Raw genomic sequence first — 12,848 nt, 5'->3', positions numbered from 1 at the left:
GCTTCCTTTTGGTGTGGGTGCAACCTTTGCAAAGTTACTGTAAAAGGTATAAAAGAAAACACACACAAGTGCGGTGCGCAGGAAGAAAAGCTAAAAAAAATTGTAATAACGCTGACAAACCTGCTTCTGCATATCGTCTTATGCCTTTTTGGCCGCTGAGGACAGAAATTAGTCGTTCGCACTTTCAAGCGATTAAAAGCGGCAAAATTACACAACCGATTCACACATTTTTGATTTGCATGACGCCCGCCACATACACTTTTGACTGGTTCCGATATCGGACGACTCACACAAAAAGTTCGCTTTCCCACCGCTACATGGCCACGCAAAGCGCCACCTTTAAAGTCTGTGCACGAGGCGTATAGCGGACACACATGGGCGAGAAACCGTGCAGGTGCAATCTCTGTCCTGCAGAGTTCGTCCAGATCACGGACCTAAGAGGACACACACCAGCGACATCAGAAGCCACACACGTGCGATGTCTGCCCTGCAGACTTCATCCCGGGCACAGACCTTCAGCGTCACAATAGGACGCTGCGTCCCACCTACTTTTTTCAACTTTCTGACCAATGAGGTCTCGAAATATGGGGCACTATCGATCAATCTATCATCGCCATTTGGCCCCTTATCTAACCTGGGCAGCCCCATTTTAGGTGGCAACTGGATTTGATGGGATTCAAATGAATACCCCTTGCGATCTCCAAAATTAGTGAATTTTTTGTGCAAATTTGCTGAATGCCACCTCCTTTCGCGGATTTTTTCTGCCGCACCACCCGCGGTGGACGGTTTACATGCAAAGGACAGTCATACACAAAAGTACAAGTGGAAATATATTTATTAATGCCAGTCCTGTAAATATATTTATGAATGCTGGGAACTGTAATGCCAATCTGGGAAGGGGAAAAACCTTGCCAAAAAACCTTCACAACCTGAAATAGAAGAAACACAAGATAATTCAATTCACTTAATAGAGAATATACCGCATTTATTCGAATATAAGGCGACCTCGATTACAAGGGGAGGGGATATTTTGAGGCCAAATGTAGAAGAAAAAACCACACACGCGTATACAAGATGGGAGATTTTATTCAAGCCCACTTGCTTCGAACAGAGGTTCAACAGCTGGTTGCCATCCCAAGAGGGATGACAACCAGCTCTGTTTGCTCTCCTCCGGTTTTTCTTCACTGGTTATATTAAGTTCCCACTGAACGCGTCGAAAACGAGCATAGCCTTATGGCTCGAAAGGGCACCTGGTCGCTGACACCAAACTGTCCTTATCCAGTTCAACATAAGGTCTTCCGTCATCCAGCCCTTTTTGACAACGTATGATTGCACCTCTTGGGAAAAGTTCGTATTTGGGAAGAGTCTTTCGCTTCAGCATGATGCAGGGGGCAACTTCCTGCCATCAGCAGTGCACGCGAGCATAACAGCGATACTGGACTTTTCATTTCCCGTTGTCCTTGTTCTCAACTATGTAGTTTGACCGCATGTCAAAAAAGATGGGGGTCTCGTCCATGTTGCCAATCTACCCGAGCAGAAAGTTGTATTTCTTCACGAGGCCGATGACGTATCTTTGAAAAGAAACCATCTTCTCTTCATCATCTTGCGTTAACTTCTGGGCAGCTGATGTTTGCCTCCGCAAGGAAAATCCAGCCTGTTTTATGTACGTTTGTACCCATCCTCTGCTCACCTTAAATCCAGACGCCGGAATGCCCATCAGGTGGTGTCAATCAGTCGTCCAGGGAGGACTGATGCAATCAGGTGCGATAACTCAAATTGATCAATTTCTGTCGCGTTCATTTAACTGTGGCTTCCATCGGCCATCTGGAGTAGACATTTCATTGCAACATGGCCCGGAAAGTGCTAGATTGGCCCCCGCGGTGGATCAAATGACCGTTGCTGTGGTTGAGTCGCTTGAATAACGTCATCGCGTTCGCTGATCTACGAGATCCGTCGTCGGATAACCCATGTGCACTTAGAATGAGGGCCCGTATGTGACGACAGCGGATATAGTTGGCCAATCCGCTGCCCCAATGGCCACGAGGACGGGCAAATGTATGGCACTCGGAGAGCGTTCCGCAAAACTATCGTGGCAAAAATAATTGTCACGAAATGGCCACACCAATTCCCCAGATGAATCATATCCTTTTCACATTGCTCGTTATTGAAAGACGTTATCTCATTTTTCCAGAGAGCCGTCAATAACCGTCTTTTACTGTATTCCATCACACTCTTTCTTATGGGTCAACGATTTGCCAGGATTGACTTTCGAAACTTTTTGGTTCACAAAATCCTCAGCTTACGACGTACTTCCATGAAATGGACGTCCCATACACGTAGTGCGTAGAACGCAGTACTGCCTTTTAGTCGAAAGAACATTTGGACAAACAGCAAGCTGACCCGAGGTGCTTACCTTCACCTGAGGGCACTGAACCACTTATCATTTTACTTGATTCGTCTTAAATTCTCCATGGGAACCTCGTGTATAACGATTAGCACGATTACGTTATCTACGGACTACATATGAAAAAATGTGCATTAAAAAAATTACTTACCCTTCCACCATCGCAGTAGAATGCTGGTCTGCCCTCTGGATCACCGGATGCTGCGTGCTCGTCAAACACCCCGTAACGGAAATGAGCCCACTCGTGAATCAGATGATAGGCTGAATGGTCCAGTGAAATGAAACATCCAATGAAAAAATGATCACGTCCTAACATTGGAGAGCAAGTACAACTTGAGTTGCCTCGTCGGCAGCCAGATATGTTATTATTCCTAGTCTTTTTCAGCGAACGTTTGTCCCAGAGATTTATCAACGGATTTCTCACCGGTTGTTTTCTATGCTTAACAGTTGTTCCTCATAAAGTCCAATGATAAAGTGATCGCCGACGAAGATCATTCGAATGCACAAGACGCTGATTGAGTTTCCATTGACGGTTCCTGTCAGCGTCGTCAGCATCATCCTCATCACCATCCTCTCATTTCCCCCCAATAGCAATGGGGTAGCATTCTGCTCAATGAGCGGAAGTCATCCCCATATCATCGTCATCATGTATTTCTCTCTCTCTCTCTCTCTCTCCATTGACGGTATCTTTTTTGCAACAGAAAACGTTTATATCGCAACTATTAACGTGGAATCTGAAGGGGTAGAAATAGTATTTTATGCGCGGGCTGCAGGGTTGACAAACACGTTATACATCTAAATGTCTCTGACAAGAGCCATACTTTATAATGTAGAAAGGCAGCATCAGGGATGCCCATGCACAGCCACGTCCCACGATGTATTAAACAGTACATAAGTGCGACAAAACGCCATTTAAACGGTGTTCTGAAGAGTGCAAGGCAACACTATTTTCCATTTGTTTCTGGAAATAATCATTATACTGTAGCAGCCTGTAACTGCATGAATAGTATTACCTGTGTGTATTTGTACTGTACCTATGTTCTAAAGTAAATACCTTTAATGGCGAGCTACGTTTTAATAATACGTTTGCTGTTCACACAAGTTCAACGAGTTTTTTTTTTTTTTTTTTCACCCCATCCCCTAATGAAGAAAATAAACGCCTGAGAAATAATGAGGAATGTTAAGCCCCTGTTTCGGACACCTTCGCAAAATCCTTGTGAGGAAAGTGAGTGGCACGTTGTGTTACAAAGAAACACATGAGAGTTTTAGTACGCTGTCGTCTTTGCTTGCGTAAGAGATAGGGTACTAAAATGGGGCGTGGTCAGCGGCTGATTTCTTGAAGCGCTCCGCAACTTTGACTGCACAGTCACCACAGAATGAACATATTCAAAAGAAAAGCGGAGCTTATTACCAAGGAGGAAAATTTTGAATGTCGTCTATCGGTAATACGATCATAATCAAGGTAACGAACCCCGCAACAATATACGAAGGGAGTTGCCTCACGACAGGAGCCGCAGATATTTCGAATTCATCTTCTCTCATCTTTCTCGAACAGTCTCTGTTCGAAATATCGGCGGTTACTGTCCTGAGGCAACTCCCTTCGTACATCTCTACCGGTTCGCTAGATTTCTACCCTACCAGCAACAATATGTTTAGTCTGCAGTGGGTTCGAAAGCACGTTAAATGTCACCCCATTACTTTAAAACAAGTAAAAGCGCCGCATTGTCGAAATTTGGTTTGATCCAAACGAAAACATACCTGGGTTACCATAGTTTTTCTTGGTCGTCGTCTTCAGGATAAGAACAAATTGTGGTGTGATACGGATATAATGTCCGTGTTCCCCACAATGTCGGATGTGGTGGCTGTATGGTTTTTCTCCATGGGGCGAGTTCTCCACCCGTACGTGGGAACTCATGTAATCATCGGCCAGGATCCTCTTCACACCTTTCCTTATCTGCCACGTACTCGGCACGCCTATTGTAACTGTCTTGAAATAGACGCGTCCGCCTGTGGCTGTGTGTAGGAAATCTGAAGCTGCCTGGAACAGTAACTGCAAGAAGGTGTGTACGTTTAGTAGGAATCGAAAAGAAAACATACATACCACATCTGAGTGACTCGCGCCTCGAAAGCATATTTGATAACATTTACTGCTTTCTGATTGCTGGCACACGCAGTAAATGTATTTCCTGCCTCGAATCATTCGCAACGCTTCAAGCAAACAGAAAATAATGGAAATGTAGCGATTATAAAGTACTTCAGGAATAATAAATGAAATAAAAAATATATGTGTATAAAAACAAAAGTGCCACACTAAGGATCGAACCCAAGAACGCAAATCTGCAACTCTCTCACTATGCATAATGTAAAACCCCGAGACTAGGGAACACGAAAGAGACCTAGCTTCCTAGCAATGTTTTCAGTGTCTCTCACTATACCACGACACCATCAACGCAACACGACAGCTCGAGCAATTTGGTTAGAAATACTCTGAAAGTCATCGTAGGCCTATCGTGTACTTTTTTTCGTCGTGGGAAAGTTGCAGAGCGCACAAGGCAGGCCAGTCTTTCATGTCCAATGTGGACACTTTCGGGGGAAGCCCTGGTTTTGACGCAATTAATGGATTAAGACATACCACCAATGTAGTCTGCCATGAAGCCAACACGCCGAAAATAAGTCCCTTAGAAAAAAAAAAAAAAGAAAGAGAGAGAAGAACAACGTGACGGTCTTGAGCTACCAATCCACTTGTGGACACTCGGGGAAACATCTGCCGTCACGCCTAGATGTGGACACTTTTTTTAAACCCTCAGTGCTAATGGATATTCTATGGAAAGCCGACGGAATGCCTAGCTTCAATGGAGGGCAGCGAGTTCGCAGGTTAAGCCAACTTTAAGAGTAGGTGTCCCGCAATTCTCCTCAAAGACATCCTCAATCCTCATCCTCGATTCTCATCAATCCTCAAAAGACATCTTAATATCCTACAAAGTGATGACGGGCGAAAATAAAGAAACGTTCCATACTCCCCCGTCTTTCCGCAGATGTAATAATTTACGAAATATTCTTCCCCTTCAACAAAGCAGCAACTCAATTGTTTTGCTTGTGCGGTAACACACCTTGTAAAGCGCGCCATTACATCCTTCCTGCTCCCACAGCGCTGACGGTGACCTTTCAGTTAAAACTCACGATCTCCACCGCAACACCACAAATCTGTGCTATTTAATACCGTGGGCCAAACGCAATGCCCGGTATGTGGGAGAAACAGTAAGCCTATACGAGAAAGATTCTACAGACATAAACTCGCATTCCTAAGTGATCACCATATCTTCTGTTTCGGGCCCGCTTCAACCATCCTCATCACAACATAGGTAACGAAATCATAGTATCAGAATGTGGTTTTATTTCAGAGAATAAGCGTAAAAAAACAACGCGAATCCAACGTGATCAGTAAATTAAAATCTCTGCACCCCCATGGTTTGAAAGTAAGACCTACCTCCCATTGTCAACTCATCTAGTATATCACGTTGGCACATTTTATTTTATGCTCACAATCATCGCTTTGCCTATGCTCCTCTTATAGTTTTTTTTTTTTTCACATCTCCCGTGGACACCTCGTAGGCCACTCATTCACAGGGAGTTCCTTCACCACTGTTTCCCAGATGTCCCAGGTGGCTCAATTCGCCTCTCCGTTGTCCTCTTTGACCCCGTCTTCCCCGAACTCCCTCGCAGGCACACAACGTGACAGGCAACGTAGCTTCCTTTCTTTCCTTTTTTTCTCGCATTCTTTCCCTCTCACCATTTACATGTCACATATATTCATGTACACTGTTAAAACAAAACTTCACCACAGAGCACGCTCCTAGCCAACCACCATACCGCGTGATATCATTCTGTGTCATGAATCGTTCAAATCAGGGAGAGGAGCCCATCTGGGACAAGCATAATATGTCCCAGATAGGCGCCTCCTCCCATTTTCAGCAAATAAGGACTCAGAATGATATCATTCTGAATGACGGTTGGCTAGGAGCGTGCTATGTGGTGAAGTTCTGTTTTAACAGTGTACCGTATGTTGTACCATTACACCTGAAAAAATGTAGTCTGCAACATGAAAGCCCATCCTGCTTCTCTAATGTATTGGCTCTACCCGGATGCTGACATCTGTATTCTGCCTTAGGCGTGAACAAATTTCATAGCTGCTGTTTGTACAACCAGATATGCTGATTATGAAATAATCCTTACCTTAATGTTGTCCAAAAGCTGCTGACTTTCGTTCACATCTCTGTGCACCGTGACCATGATATTTTCGTATCCGTCATCCATTTTGTCGATTTGGATGACGTGAATGCACAGTGACCCCTTAAAGATCACGAGCACAAGGAGTACAGGAGCGAGTGCTCTTATAGTCCTGCAAAAACAAAGTCGAGAACTTGTCAGTCCCTGGATTGGGAACAGTGTTGTACCCGTTACCGAAATGTGGTATCGCGATACCGATACTCGTTACTTGAATTACGTCAGACGTATAGGCAACGTCAAGACGCCGCATTAGTTCATCGAATGCGCCTCGACGTGGCCTTCGCAGCACAGTGGCGCTACCGTTTGAGACAAGTTAACTCTCCCCACTGCAGTCACTGCGGTGCTGTTGAAGACCTCGAGCACATTCTTCTCCATTGCCCACACTACCACCCTTCCCGCTCCGTACTCTCCGCCTCGCTCAACGAGCTAGACTCACGCCCCCTCTCCCTCACAAAATTGCTTGGTCCCTGGCCGCATCCAGCTCACCAACGCTCTGCCCTCAGGGCTCTCTTCACCTTTTTGGACGCCACAGGACTTCGATCCTCATTGTAACGGGACCCATTACTTCATTCCCCGCTTCACGTCCAGCAATGGGGTAGAGTATCGCCCCCGGCGATGAAACTCTCCATCCATCATCCTGAAATAAAGTTGTTGTTGTTTGTTGAGTAAAAGGTATCGAAGTACCGATATCGATACTTCTTTTTTAAAGTAACGGAGTACCGCTACTGGTACTAAAAAAAGTAACGCGATACTTTGCCCGATACTTTTATTTGAATACGAAGATGATGCAACATATAGAAATATCGCTTACGTGAACAGTTTTGCAGTAAAAACACGGGCACGCAATGCTTGACTTGGTTAGCTGGTTCCGGAACTCGTCTTCTACCATCCTTTCAGGCCGTGGTCTCTCCTGCAGTTGACAGAGGCCAGTATGACAATTACGTTAGTGTCAGGCCCACATACACCCTGGAGTACAATGACCAAGGAATCCTATCGACACACACACACACACATACATTGGATGGTGATGGGGTGGGCGATTCACCGCCGCTGAGGCGGTACACTGCCCTATTTCGCGTTCCTATCCGAAGTTAACAATACCACAGTATATGTGAGCGTGACTCAGTGAGACACGGCAGCTTAGCAGTGGAATCCAGAGCGCACTGTCAATGACTTCACCTCTGTTCCTTGACCTCAACTCTTTTGTTGAACACAACATGGTTATTTCCTCCAGTTTCTAAGAAAAGCAGTGAACATGTGTTTGGTATAATTCCATAATTCCAGTTACGGAGCACGTAGACGTGTCCACAGGCTTCTTGTCGAGGGCTAGGCGGGCCATTGACAATGAATAAGAGCGTGAAATGTCGGTGAAGAAAGGGTGGGGCAGTAAAAAGTATCGGTATCAGTAACGATACGGAGACCGCGTTACCATAAACTTGTAACGGAAATACTTTTCCGATACCGGTTTAAAAAAGTATCGCGATAGGCACTCCGATACCGAAAAAGTATCGATTACAGTAACGGCGATACGTACAACACTGATTGGGAAAGGTAGAAACATCTTTTGCCCGCCGTGACCTTGTAGCTTTAATGGCTGCATAAGAGAGCATTACAGGGGTGGCATCCAATGTATTGTTCCGTAGACGAAAGCCTGTTGGGCGAACACAAGTCATCCTGGACAGGTCCTGGTCGCACGTCAGTGATCGGCGGCCAAACAATGCAGTTGTTGTGTCTTCGCCACGTTTTGGATGTCTTTCGGTAATTATTTTTATAGAATTATTTTCGATAATCTCGCAGTAAGACGCGCAGGCCTCGTAACTGTTGACGACTTGGAATTAATGACGACCGCGACTTAAAGGTAGTGTAAAGCAGCACCGATCAAATGTCATTTAGTGTGGCTATTCGATAGTCCGAGCCACAAGGACAAAAAAAGCGCAAGTTTCATTCCAATCGAAGGTGCAATTAATTAGAAAATTACAATTAAAGATTACGGGCAACACTGTACTAGGTATTCGAAATGAATCCGTACTCCTGCCACATACGGCGGCAACCACATTGCATGCGTATAACACTGGCATAACAATCCACCATAAAATCCGCCTTTGCAATCCAGACAACGGTCCACATGATGAACGGATCGGTCCTAAGGATAAACGGATAAGTGAACTGAAATGAAATGCTGAGCCGTTGAAAAAAATGTGTCAGACGTTCAAGAAGCCAGAGAGCGTCGGGACTTGTTTGTTCACAGAGGTTCACAGAGAGAGTTTGTTCGTTCGAAAGAGGCCGCGAACCGAAGGAGCGCGCAGGCGCAGCAGAGAAGTAGGGAGAGCCTCCATCGAACAGCGGCCAGCGCTGGGTTACTTCGCAAAAAACACTGTGAACAGGGGTTTCAGAATGCATAGTAAACAGGGAAACTAATAATATATGGTTACTAAAATAACGAAGTTCCGATGTAATAGTGTGTAATACCAATTTTCAGTGTTGCCCGCTGTACAGGGGGTTGTTTGACACCATACGTCGCACCGCTCCACTACTCCGCATTTTTCCTGGCAAATTAAAAATATTTATAGAGCGTTGTCGGTCGTATGGTTCCGCATATGGTATTTAGAAGCAACAAATTATCTAGTCACATCACCGGCATATCATGCTTGTCTACTGCTTTACAGTACCTTTAAGAATCAGTGAGCCGATGCGATGTACTTAAACTACGGAGAAATTGGCTACCATGTTGAAAAAGAAGCACAACATAGTTTGCACAGGCAAACTACCTTCGTCTCTTTGCGTTATGACGCCAGAAATACGTCGACAAAACGACATCTAAATAAAGTGATATGACCTCACAATGATGTTTTCTATCGCGTACGACCAGAACAGGATGGCAGCTTTGCCAAAAGCACGCACTCGGCGGTAACAGTGGCGGGTTTATGTCACGACAATGACACTTTGAGAAAAGAAGATACGAGCTCCTACTATATTATAAACCCGGGCAAATTATGTGAAAACTGCGTTGTATAGCAGACAAGCACAACATGGTTAGCCAATTACCCTCGTTCTATAGAATGCATCACATGAGATTGCTAAACTTGGAAGTTCTTTTAGTGTATAATTCTTCCATTGGTATTAGTTCTCCATAAAGCTTGAGATGACGTATGCTATAGCAAAGTCACGCGCCAAGTTCCTCTAGCGGACTTTGTGTTTTTCTTTTTCTTTATTTACCAACGATTTACACTGGATGGATGAGTCACACTGGATGGGTGTGGTCTACACTTGGAGGCAACGATTTTGTAAACCAAATTCCGTAGCAGTGATAAAAAAAAATTGGTCGGAAATATTTCGTGGGAATTCTTTTGCTTTACAAGGCGGTAGAAGTTTTTCGCATGTTAGGTAACACTTTACTGAACCTTGAAGGTAGTGGTGGCATCTTATGAATATATGGTATAACAGCAGCTTTCGAGGGCTAAACTTGCAGAACGTCTCGCGGCTATGTGTAACTAGAGTAGACCTTCTGTTGTGTGAACGCATGATCACGCGAACATCGACGTAATGTGTTGGCAAGATCTGGAAATGGAATATCTAGAAGAATATGTCGCTATCTTGTCGTGTTCCAAGATAAACGGGTTCTTTGGGGGACCTCCTTGATCATAGTAAAGGTCTGCTCAACAATGGCGTCCATTGGTGTGCTTGAGAAGGAACGGGAACTTTTAACACCCGGCTCCTCTGTGCAATAAAGATGTCGTTAGCGCGCTCATCTGTTTTTAGCGTTCTCAATCTCTCCATGTCGTTGTCCAGCTCGACCCTTTAAATACGCTGGGGAGAGCTTTCCTCGAATTGGTCCGAGCTATCCAGGACATACTTTATACAAGAAAAAAAAAAAGACAGATACCCCTAACACTTACTCAGAGGGATCGCGGGACTCCTCGTGTTTACCGTATCAGAATATGATTGCTTCATGCGTTTTTAGTGGAACAATCAAAAACACGCGTATAAGTGGAATCCTCTTTAGCGCGTCATTCGGCCTTTCGTTAAACTAAAACACTTTTCATAATATGTTTTCGTACACTTTCGTCACCGCAGCGACTGACACGGGACATCGAAACTGTAGTCACCAACGTTGCTCTCACATTATGACAACCAATCACACTTACCTGCTTCGCACAATCCCTAACGTGGGGTTCTCAGCTGCTCGCTCTTATATTCACGTCCTTCCCAACTGGCCGTAGCAGTAGTCAACCCATCCTTTTTCCATCACGTTTTCAAAACATTTGGACGCTGCAAGGCTTCAGGATGTGCGTTCATGTTTCAGATTGTGCGCGTTGCTAGTTCGTAAACAACGCAGTCTCGCTTACCGAGGTGACTCAGAGGAATTTCCTGTTGTTAGCACCAAACGTACGCTTTTGCCCAGTAGACTATAATTGATCATTTTTCTAACATCATTGTGAACGTCAGTTTTATTATTTTCAGTGAAGGTTTATTAGTTCGCAGCTCTTGTCGCAGTGGGCCGAACGGACGGACAATAACAATGCATTGGTAAGCGCAATGGATGCACTTTCCCGTGTCGCAACACTTCCTTCGCCGAACCAAAAAGTATAGCCGTCTACGAATAGAAATTTCATTTCACATTCTATGCGGGAGGCCCAGTACAAAAGGTCCACTGGGACAGCTGTCCAGGAAAAATACGCAGGAAAAAGCCACCCAAGGCGACACTTAACCAATTCATCTTATCTTCGCAAATGGCTAACATTAATAACGGAATAGGCACACCTAACCAACACAAATTTCTGTGACTTGGACAAATTTATGTGGTTCAAGGTTCAAGGGACAGCTCTGGATTACTGTATTACCGTATTTTCACGCGTATTAGCCGCACCGCAGATAAGCCGCAGGACTCGTTTTTGGATACATTTTGAAAATGTTTTTGCAGATAAGCCGCACTCGCAGATAAGCCGCGGGTAATACGACGCGACTGCTTTGTGCGCTAAACCAGTGATGCACAAACAAAATCAATATAGACTCTCAACGCTCGTCGACGGCGTGCTCCCTGTCAGCTGCCCTGTTCCCGTACTGGTCCGCGACGTCGACGACTTTTAGTTTGAAGCCGCTGTCGTAGCTGTGCCTCCGCGTTGGAGCCATGCCTTACCTCTAACTGCCGTGCCCGTGTCCACGAATGCTGCTGCTCAGGTCAAATGAGAACTGACACTTAGCAGACCACGTTTTATCCCGATGTCAGGTGTATTGAACCCTTCCTGCCGACAAAGGAGACCGTAGGGAAGGCCATAAACCCTGTGGTCCACATTCCGGTGTCGGCATGATGTATAACAAAGGAGGTCAGTTCTAGTGTTCTACTAAGATCGGATTGTGCCCTTATTGCATGTTTTTTTGTGAATTGATGAATTAGTGGTGTTCCAGGAGACATTAATCACTGTCACCCCTTCTGCTAAAGCTGCGTGGGGGAATGTATTCGGGAGGTCAGATCACTTGAGTGTGGACCCGCCCCTGTTCGGTATTGTTCGTGCACTAGCATGGCGGTCCTGTTCGGAAAAAACATGAGGCAGTGTCGGCCCTTTCGTGTAATCCGGGGTATGGGGAAAATACCAGGGAAAAATAGCCATCAAATAAGGCGCACCCGTGGATAAGCCGCAAAGCGTCCGCGAAAAAAAAAAAAAAATTCGCGCATAAGCCGCGGCTAATACGCGTGAAAATACGGTAGTTGGTTCTTGAGAGTGGAATTTTCCAGGTACCTTCGTGACGTATGCTGGAGGAGGGGACTCCAAGCTGTAATAATTCAATAAAAGTTACGTTGTGAGGTTTCACCGCGTTTTTATAGATTGCGAGTATTCGGGCGATTGTAACTAGTTACTCGAATAAATGTTGTTACTTTTTCTTCACCCTACCGTACTCTGCTCCCCGCTAACAGTGCGTTGGTTCCTTCTGTACCTAATCGGTATGTGCCCCATGCCTTGTGCTCTTCACTCTTCGGTCGCGTACACATGACGTATTTTTCCCCGTGGGAGAGCCGCTTTATTGACTTATTTATGATCCCAGTTGTCGCTGCGCCACAAAACTCCCAATCATCATCATTATCATCATTTATTGACTTATACAGCTTCTGGTTCAGTGCAATAAAATACTTTTATTGCACTTAAGTAAATGTAAATAA

The 12,848-nt window shown here is 45.0% G+C and overlaps 1 protein-coding gene across 1 annotated transcript; it reads right to left on the bottom strand.

Annotated features, from left to right (window-relative positions):
- Positions 1–629: 629 nt before the first annotated feature.
- Positions 630–10,950, bottom strand: LOC135391050 (calcium-activated chloride channel regulator 1-like). The gene is made up of 7 exons (XM_064621136.1): positions 10,837–10,950; positions 7,503–7,601; positions 7,207–7,328; positions 6,638–6,803; positions 4,163–4,454; positions 2,556–2,665; positions 630–929 (listed from the first exon to the last, which is right to left on the bottom strand). The coding sequence occupies exons 2-7, from the start codon at positions 7,578–7,580 to the stop codon at positions 630–632; spliced, it is 1,068 nt and encodes a 355-aa protein (XP_064477206.1). The 5' UTR covers positions 7,581–7,601; positions 10,837–10,950.
- Between the last annotated feature and the right edge of the window lie 1,898 nt (positions 10,951–12,848).

The sequence above is a fragment of the Ornithodoros turicata genome, chromosome 1 (genome assembly GCF_037126465.1).
Source record: "Ornithodoros turicata isolate Travis chromosome 1, ASM3712646v1, whole genome shotgun sequence".
NCBI classification, from domain to species: domain Eukaryota; kingdom Metazoa; phylum Arthropoda; class Arachnida; order Ixodida; family Argasidae; genus Ornithodoros; species Ornithodoros turicata.
Note: the sequence above shows the minus strand (reverse complement) of the source record. Positions and strands in the feature narration are given on the sequence as shown.

What these genes read in the sequence shown, in the direction of transcription:
- LOC135391050 (XM_064621136.1), bottom strand. Translation starts at nt 7,580, where the DNA reads ATGGTAGAAGACGAGTTCCGGAACCAGCTAACCAAGTCAAGCATTGCG. An exon ending in TTTACTGCAAAACTGTTCAC is followed by an intron (nt 7,329 to 7,502) that starts GTAAGCGATATT and finishes ACTTTATTTCAG; the next exon opens with GATGATGGATGGAGAGTTTC. An exon ending in GAAAAACTATGGTAACCCAG is followed by an intron (nt 2,666 to 4,162) that starts GTATGTTTTCGT and finishes TGGACCATTCAG; the next exon opens with CCTATCATCTGATTCACGAG.